The 12,024-nt window shown below is 46.2% G+C and overlaps 1 protein-coding gene across 4 annotated transcripts in view; it reads left to right on the top strand.

Annotated features, from left to right (window-relative positions):
• The window catches only part of LOC138249674 (transient receptor potential cation channel subfamily M member 2-like), a 519,042-nt gene that overhangs the window by 157,170 nt on the left and 349,848 nt on the right, over window positions 1-12,024 (top strand). For all 4 annotated transcript variants that reach the window (XR_011194834.1, XM_069203635.1, XM_069203637.1 and 1 more), the window contains one exon: window positions 1,166-1,287. Coding sequence is in view for 3 of the 4 variants with exons in the window: in XM_069203635.1 (XP_069059736.1) it covers window positions 1,166-1,287 (122 nt within the window). In the remaining variant the exon portion in view is untranslated. The remainder of the gene's footprint in view (window positions 1-1,165; window positions 1,288-12,024) is intronic.

The raw sequence follows: 12,024 nt of genomic DNA, 5'->3' as shown, positions 1-12,024 counted from the left end.
TATTGCCTACAGTTCTGCTCTATGCCCACTTCCTTTTACATCCATCACTTCCCTTTTGCTTTACTGTTAAAATTCCTAGAAGCCCTTAATCTAATCTTGTTGAATCATTATCCTCTCTAAAACCACTACCCTATTTAGATAAGGTCTCCTCCACTCTGTCAACATCCAAACTAGTTAGTCACTATGCTGGGGTTGATGCCAGAGGGCCTAGTAGCACTCTGGGAATGAATGAGAGCTTTGCAACTTAGTATCTCAAATACAATAGAGGCCAGTTGTTGATAACACCCTTACCTTCCTGGGTCCGAAGGACAGGGTATTGTCATCTGGAAACCAGAGTCATTAACTCCAGAGATGATTGGCAGAGCTGATTCTAAGCAACTTTTGGTTCAGGCAGCACAAAGTACATCTATATAAAGTTACTTTTGCAACACAGTTATAAAATATCTGATTTCTCAATTAAATGAGATTTTGAAAACTGAGTGGAAAATAGAAATAGCTTTGATTCATTTCTCTAGCATTTAATTATACCGGAGAATGTAATATAAACCTAGTCAGTGAAAACAGATTTTGGGCCAACAATCCATTTGAGGGCACTTATTTCACATAGGGAGTTGCTTAAATATTTTAGACACCCAGACTATTGGGCTAACTAGGCACACTTTTGGAGTGCCATTCTAATATATAAAATAGGTTTTCCTACCTGGCAAAGGCATATGTGGGTTTGGTAAATGCACACAGTAACCCGCTTTTCGCATTTAACTTACATGTCATTGATGCTTTTTCTGTGGCATTTCCTGTGGCTTCACAGGAAATCAATTGAGTGAAATTCTAACAGTAACATTCCATGGCCGGAGCACACACACTGTGGCACCAAATAGCAGTGTCATGGAACAAAGAGTCCTAATACCTGCTAAAAAAGATCCTGGAAAGGGCAAAAACAGAAGTGCCCTTGTAGAAAAGGCAGATATCCTCTACATTGCTACATCCACTCTCTGTGCTTGGCCAGCGTTTCATGATCCTAATTCATGCAGGTAATTTACCAATATGTGTTTTCTCTCTTTTACCTAAGTGATGTGTAAGTAATGAATATGTGCAAAATAGAATTTCACTTGCAAATGGAATACAAAATAGAATCTCAACCTGTCTGTCACCTGTTTCCTTGCAGCGTCACAATGCTTGGATCACGAGGGCAATGAGAACTGGGACTACCAGCTCAAACTGGCTGTGGCCTGGAACCGCCTCGATATAGCAAAGAGCGACATCTTCAACAGTGAACGTAACTGGAAGGTTAGAGGAGCACAGTAGATTTAAGTTGTCCCTACACCCTCTCAGAGTCACTTTTTTGTATGCAGCCCAATGCCTGAACTGATTATGTAATGGAACCATTAACCCATGAGTTAGGTAACTGTGTCATTGAGCAGTATCTTCTGCTAATGTCTCTAACTTGGTGTTTGCTGACTGGTAGCTGGTCTTGTGTACGATATTGTGCAGTATCTACTGCTGGTACCTCTTGTACCTTTGTTTGATCAAATGATGGCTAATCTTGATACTTGTGTCATTATATGTCAATTAGTGATTGTGTTTGGTAATTAACAGCAGGTATGGTTATGATCTAGTGTGTTATCTGCTGTGGCAGACGGTTATCTCGGTGTTGGGTCATTGGTTATGGTATGTAGATCTGATGCTTGTCTCCTACATCTCCTTATGAGGGATCATAGATGGACAAGGTTGCTTCTTCTTTTTTCTGGTATCGTCAACTGGTATTGCCTCCATTTCAGTTGGGTCATTAATAGATAATCTTCCATTTCTATGTATTGCTTATGCGTTGGCCAGCATTTTTGTGCTAAACCTATGGTAATCTCTATTATTCCCTCCTCTTTATTCTTCAAGATTTGAAGACCTATCTTGCACAACCTCTCTAAAGTTAGCAAGTGTAAATCATTGTTTCTGGTACTGCCTGCATCCCAGGTACCCTACCAAAACCCACCACCCACAACCTACCACATAAGAGTCAAAAGTGAATTCACTTATATCTTCACTGCCCCCCCCCCACTCATTATCAGCCTTTGGGCACTTCTTAGACATTGGAGATAATTTTGCAAACTTTATCTCATAACTAGTCATGGGTGAATTTAATATTAAGATGGATGTCCCTTCTACAACCTCCCAGAATGTACTGTAGTTGTGTCTCACTTAATTGTAAGCAATTAATCATGTTGCCCACTCATTCTGCAGGCCATATATTTTACAGACTAATTGCTTTTAATGATTTTCTACCCAGCCTTTTCCACCTTGTGAAATGGAACAATGTCCCTGTGCTCACAATGACCACCCCTAAGAGGTTCCAATATAGTAAAGAGTTGAAGACTCACTTCTTTAAAGCACACTACATGACAATGTTATAACCGTCCACATCCCAGCTACTCCTTCTACCACTCAACCACTTTATGATTCCTCTTGTAATGCAAAATTCTGCCCAAATTTTACCAATCTCCACATGGTGGATATTTTTTTTGTGCAGCTCCAGAACAGAAAGTTAGTGAGCTTTGGCATTCCTTAGTGTGATTTCCGGCCATGAGGAGAACATTCAGTGGGATTATTCTAATGCAGGCAGTTTAGGAAAGTACCTTCTTTTTTGGCATGTTACCCTCATTTTTACCTGTATGTCAGTATGTTTTTGCTTGTCTCTCTGGGATCCTGCTGGTCAGGACCCCAGTGCTCATAGTTTATGGCCTAATGTGTGTGTGTGTACAGTGCTTAACTGTGTCACTGAGGCTCTGCTAACCAGAACCCTCAGTGCTTATGCTCTTTCTGCTTTTAAATTTGTTACTATAGGCTAGTGACTTCATTTATAAATTTCAATCGACACACTGGACCCCCCTATAAGTCCCTAGTATATGGTACCTAGGCACCCAGGGCATTGGCGTTCCACGGGATTCTTATGGGCTGCAGCATTTCTTTTGCCACCCATAAGGAGCTCAGACAAACCCTTTCACAGGACTGCCACTGCAGCCTGAGTGAAATAGTGCACACATTATTTCACAGCCATTTACACTGCACTTTAATAACTTATAAGTCACCTATCAATCAATCAATCAGGAATTTGTAAAGCGCACTACTCACCCGTGAGGGTCTCAAGGTGTTGAGGAGCGGAGGGTGAGGGAAGAGAGGTGGGGGAAGTGCTGATACTGCTCAAACAGCCAGGTCCTGAGAAGTTTCCTGAAGATAAGGAGGTCTTTGGTCTGGCGCAGGTAGGTGCGAATGAGTGTTCTGCGTTTTGGCAGAGAGATGCAAGAGTGATCTACCGCCAGTTGTAGTTCTGCGGACGTGTGGGACGGTTGCGAGGGCGAGGTCAGCGGAGCAGAGATGACGGGTCGGGGTGTAGAAGGAGAGTCATCTATTGAGGTATTCTAGTCCGGTGTTGTGCAGTGCTTTGTGAGCGTGGGTGACGAGTTTGAAGGTGATTCTCTTGTTGACTGGAAGCCAGTGCAGGTTTTTCAGGTGGCCTGTGATGTGGCAGTGGCGGTGGATGTCCAGGATGAGGCGTGCGGAGGCGTTCTGGATGCGTTGCAGCCTCTTCTGGAGTTTGGCCGTGGTTCCTGCGTAGAGGGCATTGCAGTAGTCCAGCTTGCTGCTTACAAGGGCTTGGATGACTGTTCTTCTGGTTTTGGTGGGTATCCATTTGTAGATCTTTCGGAGCAGGCAGAGGGTGTTGAAGCAGGAGGTGGTGTTGTGGTGTTGACTTGCTGGGTCATGGATAGTGAGGGGTCCAAGATGAATCCTAGGTTGCGAAAGGAAGTGACCCAGTCCAGGGCTCTGTTGCGGATTCCAACATTGCTGAGGCGTGAGCGTAGGGTGTGGTGACAGACGGTGTTGAAAGTGGCTGAGAGGTCCAGGAGGATGAGGGCCGTGGTTTTGCTGCTGTCCAGTATTGTGCTGATGTCGTCGGTGGCGACGATGAGGGCGGTTTCGGTGCTGTGGTTCCGGTGGAATCCAGATTGGGAAGGGTCAAGGGTGCGGTTCTCCTCGAGGAAGTGGGTTAGTTGTCTGTTGACAGCCTTCTCAGTGACTTTTGCCGGAAAGGGGAGCAGGGAGATAGGCCGGAAGTTCTTGAGGTCCTTTAGGTCTGCCTTGGGTTTTTTGAGGAGGGCATTGATCTTGGCGTGTTTCCAGCTCTCTGGGAAGGTGGCAGACTCAAAGGAGCTGTTGATGATCTTCTGTAGTTGGGGTGCGATGACGGAGCTTGCTTTGTTGAGGATGTGGTGAGGGCAGGGGTCAGATGGAGAGCCGGAGTGGATGGTGTTCATGATTTCAATGGTGTCGTTGACAGGGGTCCAGAAGAGCAGGAGGTTGGTCGGAAGTGAATCTGTTGTGGTGGTGGTTTCCGGGGGGTCTGGGTGCTGAAGCTGTTGTGGATGTCTGCAATCTTGCAGTGGAAGTATGAGGCCAGGGAGTCGCAGAGGTCTTGGGATGGCAGGATGTAATTGGAGCTGGGGTTGGAGAGTTCCTTCAAGATGTTGAAGAGCTCCTTGTGGCTGTGTTCGTTGTTGTTGATTCGGTCTTTGAAGGTGGTTCTCTTGGTGACTCGGATGAGTTGGTGGTGTCTGCGGATGGCATTTTTGAAGGCTGTGATGTTGTCCAGAGTCTGATCTTGGTGGCATTTTCTTTCGGGTCTTCGGCAGCTTTGCTTAGATTCGTGGAGGTCCGCGGTAAACCAGAAGGCCTTTCTGTCGGTGCGTCTGTTGGAGGGATTCTTGATTGGGGCGAGAGTATTGGCACTGAAGTTGCGAGCAGCTGCATCAGTGTTGGTGGTGTCGATGGGGGGGTTCTGGGAGAGGGCTGCGATAAGTTGGTCTTCGGTGACCTTGTTCCAACTGCGGTGGGGGATCCGTTGTGGGTGGTGGTGTGTTATGCATTTCTTGAAGGAGAAGTGGATGCAGCTGTGGTCTGTCCAGAGGAGTTTGGTGGTGTGGCTGAAAGAGACGTGATTGCTGGCAGAGAAAATAGGGTCGAGTGTGTGTCCTGCGGAGTGGGTTGGTGTCGTGACGAGCTGTTTGAGGCCAAGGTTAGAGAGGTTGTCGAGTAGGGTGGCGGTGTTGTTGTCATTGGTGTTCTCAAGGTGGAAGTTTACATCTCTAAGGAATATGTAGTCAGTGGTTGCGAAAGGGTGCATGCTGATGATGTCAGTAATGGAGTAACTAAACTGCTGTCGTGGGCCGGGGGGCCTGTAGACGAGGGTCCATAGGGACCCTCACCTAACCTTTATTTAATGAAGGCTAGGTGCAAAGTTACTAAGTGTGAGGGCACCCTTGCACTAGCAAAGGTGCCCCCACATAGTTCAGGGCCAATTCCCTGGACTTTGTAATTGCAGGGATGCCATTAAACTTGTGCACTACATATAGGTCAATACCTATACAGTATGTAGCTTCACAATGGTAACTCTGAATATGACCATGTAAGGTGTCTAAGATCATGGAATTGTCCCCTCATTCGAAATCTGGTATTAGGGAACCAATTCCATGCATCCTGGGGACTCCACCATGGACCCCCAGTACTGCCAAACCAGCTCGTTGAGGCTTGCAATGCAGCTACAGCTGCTGCCACCTCACAGACAGGGTTCTGCTCTCCTGGGATCTGAGCAGCTCAGTCCCAGGGAGGCAGAGCAAAGCATTTCCACTGGGAGCAGCCTCTGGGAATGCTTTGAAGGGCACAGATGGTGCCCTCCTTGCAAAATCCAGTCTACACCGGTTCAGAGACCCCCAGTCCCTGCTCTGTTGCAAAACTGGACAAAGGAAAGGGGAGTGACCAATCCCCTGTCCATCGCCATCCCGGGGGGGGGGTGCCCAGAGCTCCTCCAGTGCGTCCCAGACTTCAGCCATCTTGTTTTCCAAGGTGTGGGGACACTCCGTAGGCCTCTGAGTGGCCAGTGCCAGCAGGTGACATCAGAGACCCCTCCTGATAGGTCCATACCTGATAAGGTAGCCAATCCCCCTCTCGTGTGGGTTTCTTTTCAGATTCTACTTGCAAGTTTCCAGCAGGAATCTCTGCAACTAATATTTCATCCTCTGACCTCAGGTCAACCGCAGACTGCTCCAGTAACCACTATAACAGCAACAAAGTATCCAAAAGGGCTACTTTTCCTCTGCAACTTCAGCTCCAGCCAGCAACTGCAGCAGTTTCCACGGTGTGCATGCTCTGGGGACTCCCTGTCTTTACCCTGCACCAGAAGGACCAAAGAAATCTCCTGTGGAGTGATGGGGTCACTTCCCTGCTCAAGCAGGCACCTTCTAAGTCGACGACTGGTTCTCTTGGACTCCTCTTCTGGCGACGAGTGTGCTCCTTGGAACACAGGTGGTGGACCCCTTCGACACAGACTGTCCTGAGGTCCTGCTGTCCCAATTTGGAGGAGGTAAGACCTTGCCTTCCCCGGGTACAATAGTACCCCTTGTGCACCGCGTCTTCTTCACCTCCTGAGGCCTCTGTGCACTATTTGCTAAATTCCTTCATGCACAGCCTGGCCCAAATCCCCAGCACCCCATCCTGCGATGCTCAACTTCCTGAGTTGACCTCCGGTGGCATTGGACCTTCCTTTGTAGTGCTGCACCAACCACATTTTGCAACTCCTTTGTCCCCATGTCCTGGGACTCCTGTGGGTGCTGACTGATCTTCTGAGGGCTCTCTGAAGTGCTGAGAGCTCTCTCTTCCTCCTCATGCAGAGCTGTGGCCCCCAGGTCCCTCCTGGGTCCAGACAGTGCCACTTTGACGGAAAACACAACTTTGCCGGAACCAAGGCTTGTTGGATGAATCCAGCACCAAAACTCACCTGCATCCAACTTCTCTTTGTGGGACATCCATTGCATCATGCAGGAACCCGCTGACATCTTCCTTGGGTGCATTTCTGCAGTCTTAGTCCAACCGGGGACTCTTCTTTTGCATCCTCTTCTGGGTTGGAAGGGGCTCCTGTCCTTCCTGGAACTTCTTCCGACTTCTGGACTTGGTCTCCTTCCTTTGCAGGTCTTCAGGTCCAGGAATCCACCATTTATTGTTTGCAGTCTTGCTCGGTTCTTGCAATAACGTTAATCACGACTTGTAGTGTATCCTAATGAAACTTGCAGTACTTTACTCCTACTTTCCTGGGCTCAAGGGTGGGGTATTTTACTTACCTTTGCTGTATTCTTACTCTCCCAGCGATTCTCTACACACGACACTTGTCTAGGGGGGAATTTGTGATTCGCATTCCACTTTCTTAGTATATGGTTTGTGTTTCCCCTAGACCTATTTTCTCCCATTTCATTCCATAGCATTTCCTATTGTTTGCACTAGCCTATGTCTAATTACTTACCTTATTTTGGTGTCTAGTGTATATATTGTGTATAATACTTACCTCCCGAAGGAGTATTGCCTCTAAGATATTTTTGGCCTTGTGTCACCTAAATAAACTACCTTTATTTTTGGTAACACTAAGTATTGTTTTTACTTGTGCATAAGTACTGTGTAACCATAAGTGGTATAGTAGGAGCTTTGCATGTCTCCTAGCTCAGACTAAGCTGCTCTGCTATAGCTACCTCTATCAGCCTAAGCTGCTAGAACACTACTACATTTCGCTAATAAGGGATAACCGGACCTGGTGAAAGGTGTAAGTACCCAAGGTACCCACTGCAAACCAGGCCAGCCTCCTACAGGCAGTCACAACAATTTGCGGTCAGAAGGCTGCTGATCTAGTAGAAAACCTACTTAAGTGGCAGCAAGATTAACTTGAGTAGCTGTACACTTGGTGCACAGTGTGGTGCCATCCATGCCGATTTTCCAGTGCAGAACCTGCTACTGACGCTAATTTACAGCGCTAGCAGTGCAACATGCCTATTTTCACCCATTGGCAGTACTCTGCAGAATCTTGCAGAGTTTTTATGTAACTCCATAGAATTTTTCGGAGTCAAATTCTGTGAGTTTCATCCACCCCTAATATGTATTTTTTTTTGCATAACGTAATATTTTATTCATATAAAAACTATGCCAAATCACCACCTCACACAGCCTTTGGCTGTGCACATGAGGTTGGTTGCAGGGCTTGACCTGAGGCAAGGCCCTGCACTAAGCCCCCCACCCACAGGCACCCAAATCCCTGGTAGTACATCTGATGGACCTGCCATCTGTACTTGACCAACCGAACACATAAACTCTTTTTTTAAAAATGGTTTTGCAATCCCACAGGACTCTTGAGGAGTCAGCCCAGCCTCTGTGCTCCTGTAGGTTTTCCGTGAGAGCTAGAATATCCCACTGGCTCCTACAAGATGCCTGTGGTATGTGGCAACTCAAAAAAATGATTTTTCTTTTCACTTTGTCCCCACAGGAGTACCTCCGGGAACTCCCCCCCTCCATCAAAAAAAAATCCCTTATACCCTATTTGTTTTAATTTTCAGGACACAAGGACTGAATTTTCATGTCCTGAAATGGCAACAGCAACATTTCTCCTAATTCTGCAGCCAGCCAGTCACAGCACAAGCTCCTGCAAGGCTGATGCTGAAAAAAGCCATCCTTGGCTAATCAGACACCTCTATTATTTGAAGTTGTCTCCTTGCAGGACTCCTGCGAGAGTCTTACGAACCCAACCATCCAGATAAGTTTGAACTTTAATTTCTCAAAAACTACTGAAGGGATTTACACAAAATCACAAAAAGCTTGTTTTCTAGGTAAAAATCGAGCTTTCTTTAAATTTTTTGTAAATCCATTGAGCCGCTTGAGCTGTATCTCTGTTCAAAAAGTCCTAGGGAAACTGTACCAGGAAACTGTGTCACGGGACCCCCTTTTTTGCCTCTGCACAATGGATCACTCCAAAACTTTCAAGGAAGGACCTGAAATGGATGGGCTTTTTTTGTTAAGTTGTGTCAAGATTTCTGAAACAGACCCAAAGTTATTAGCAAACCAAAAAACTATAGCAACTAGTTCCTAACACTAACCAGTATCATATAGTTATATAGTGGGCATAGTTAGGTCAGCTTTTCCATAGACAATGCGTTTTTTGGATTGCTAATAACGTTTGCGCAGTTTGACAAGTCTTCACAAAACTTTCTAAATAAAAGTTCAGCCACCTCAGTTCCTTCCTGCAAAGTTTTGTGCTGATCCGTCAAGTAGGGTGTAAAGATCACACCTTCACATCTCCATACGATATCCGCTTTTATTGAAAATCAGTAGTATGATGACATCTTCAGCACAGCTTCCCTTTCCAGCCTTCTCTCCTTCAAACCTCCACCAGAGTCTTCACATTCCACATGATGTCACCACCTACATCATTACATTCCAGCATTAACTAAACACTCCTTTACAGGATATTTCCACATAGGGGCAGAGAACAAAAGGGGGGGTGAGCAAAACACAAAATCCCATAGACTTGTTTAGATAGCACTACCGCAAAAGCTGCTGGACGGAATTATACCACATTTGACAGGAGGCTATTGCTTGGATTGTAGATTGAGCTTTTTGTGATTTTATGTAAATCTGTTCAGTAGTTTTTGAGAAATTAAGGTTTCAAAATATTTGTATATCTGGACCTTCGGGTTTGAGGAACTTTCGCAAGAGCCCCTCAAATCCAGTTTTAAACAATAGAGCTTGCTGGTTGGACCAGGAAGATTTTTTTTCCCATTGGGCCAATTCTCTCTCAGGGAGGTGAGCCTCCAGCCGGACAAGCACTCTGATTGGCGGCCTGCAACATGAGAAAATTGCTACTGACACCCATTTGCAGGACTCAGGGTCTGATTTAGATTTTGGCAGAGGAAATGCTCCATCACAAACGTGACATATCCTGTCCACTGTATTACGATCCTATAATATCCTAGGAGATTGTAATGCAGGGACAGGATATCCGTCACGTTTGTGGCAATGTATTCCGTCTGCCGAGATCCAAATCACGCCCTCAGTCTCCTGTCCCGAAGTTTAAAAAAGAAGAATGTTGTAAGGGGGCAGGGTAGGTAGACCCTGCGGAGGAGCCAAAATAATTAAAAAAACTAAGCAGTTTTTGCTGCGATCCAGTAGCTGAGCAGATGACTCCTAAAGGCCTTCCTGGTGTAGTGGTCATTTATTGTGTCAAAATGCTGTCCGAGATGACTTCTTTCCCTACATTCTGAGAGGATGCCAAATGTCTGGTCATTAGCTCATAGTTCATTCTCGGACACTGGAGGGCTAGTCAGGTCATCATGAAATTTTGCTGGGGTGCTCTTCGTTCGAGGTGAGCCTGCAAGATCCCTGGAGGCCGTACCATCTTTCCACATCTAGTGAGTAGGAACTGGTATTTCCAGCAGCCACTAGTGTTTTGAGCACCTCTTGAGGCAAGGACAGCTTCCCTCACACCCTGTGCATGAACTGTTCACTATTTATATCATATATAAAGTCAGGCTCTTACCTGCGCTTTAGGAGTATAGGGCCTTATTTTGATCTTGGGTATCGCACTACCAAGAAGTGTCGGCCACAAACCCTAGAAGACAACTTCAAGTCGACAGTCTTCCACCTGCCATATTTAGATGTTACTGTTCTACAAGCGGATTGCCTGGTGGCAGTTCGCTGATGGAGGAAGATGACGGCGGTTCCCTAATGGACTTCGTTCAATGGCAGGGGCTATGGAAGAGAGGTAAGTGACACACAAACATTGCCCCTTGGCCACACAACACACCACATTCCGACAATAACCCATTGCCATTCTGACACAACACAACCTGTACATGTTAAGAACACACATTGACATACATCCATGCCACAACATACACACGCCATTGACACTGCACCCACACTCCACACAACTCAACAACCAGCTCAACTACACACTCAGCTAAGCAAACACACTCACACACATGCACAACTACACACATCACAATAACGTCTGCAACACAACAACCACCATCACCTGAATATTACTCACAGCAAAACAACATATACATCAGTCTCCCATGCAAGTAACACACATACAGAAACAACCACATTACCCACTCTCTCTCCTTTCACCTCAAGTAGCCCATCACATCGCATACAGACATACACGTACTGACTCACATACACAACTTGTGGCACAACTTGACAGGTACAGGTTCCCTAGCAATGTGCACACCTGGACACAGTTGACAGGTGTGAATGTACCGTCACTGTGGTGCCAGCATTCATTTGCCAGTGAATATGTATGCATATGTGTTGTGTACCAGTGTGTCCGCTTCCGTGTCTGACCAACTTGTATCACTGACATATGCATGTCACAATGAATAAAAAAAATACTGTGACATGCATATATCTCCTGTGGCCCGACTTCCCATGCAGTGGCCACCCAACATACTCTGTCAATGGGGTGTCCCTACCATGGAGTCCTGGCGATGGGGGGTTTGTGTATACTCCAAGGGTTGGTGGCAGCAGCGGTGAAAGATGTTGTCCAGTCATGTCTAGTAGAAGACTAGGGTGAAATTTTGAAAAAATGTTGGTTTTCACCCCTTCACCCCAATCTGCCACCTCAAACATAGAGGTTGGTCCACCACTTTTTTCTTGGTGGTACGGGACATCCAAACCTGCACGGTGAGAAGGGTGTCTGGGGTTCAGCTGGCAGCCACTTTTCCCTCTCCCTCCATCAACATGGGTGGTGTTTCTTGGCAGAGACGGCAGTTCAAATGCATTCTTTCTTTATTGGATCGCCAATATCTAAATACGATGGGCAGACCACCTTGGTGGCGGATGGGATTTCAGTGGAAAAGTCGACAGTTGGGCCATACCGCCAACATCTAAATCAGGCCCATAGTGATTCCAAAGTAAGAAACAGAGAAGATGTCTCCTGTAGGCCCGCTTCATTAAAATGGCACTTATGAAACAACCCTGGGCCAGCCTGTGCCTAGGAGATGCCTAGTTATTTGACCTATGTAGGAAAGTGGACTATTATGTGCTGTGGGATTAGTCCTTACCATGTAATACTTTCACAAAACCCCAAAGATGGTCCTTGAATTCAAACTAGTAAATCCTTATCTCAGTCCTGGTATTGTGGCAAAGAGCAGTCAGGCT

The sequence above is a fragment of the Pleurodeles waltl genome, chromosome 8 (genome assembly GCF_031143425.1).
Source record: "Pleurodeles waltl isolate 20211129_DDA chromosome 8, aPleWal1.hap1.20221129, whole genome shotgun sequence".
NCBI lineage: Eukaryota > Metazoa > Chordata > Amphibia > Caudata > Salamandridae > Pleurodeles > Pleurodeles waltl.
Note: the sequence above shows the minus strand (reverse complement) of the source record. Positions and strands in the feature narration are given on the sequence as shown.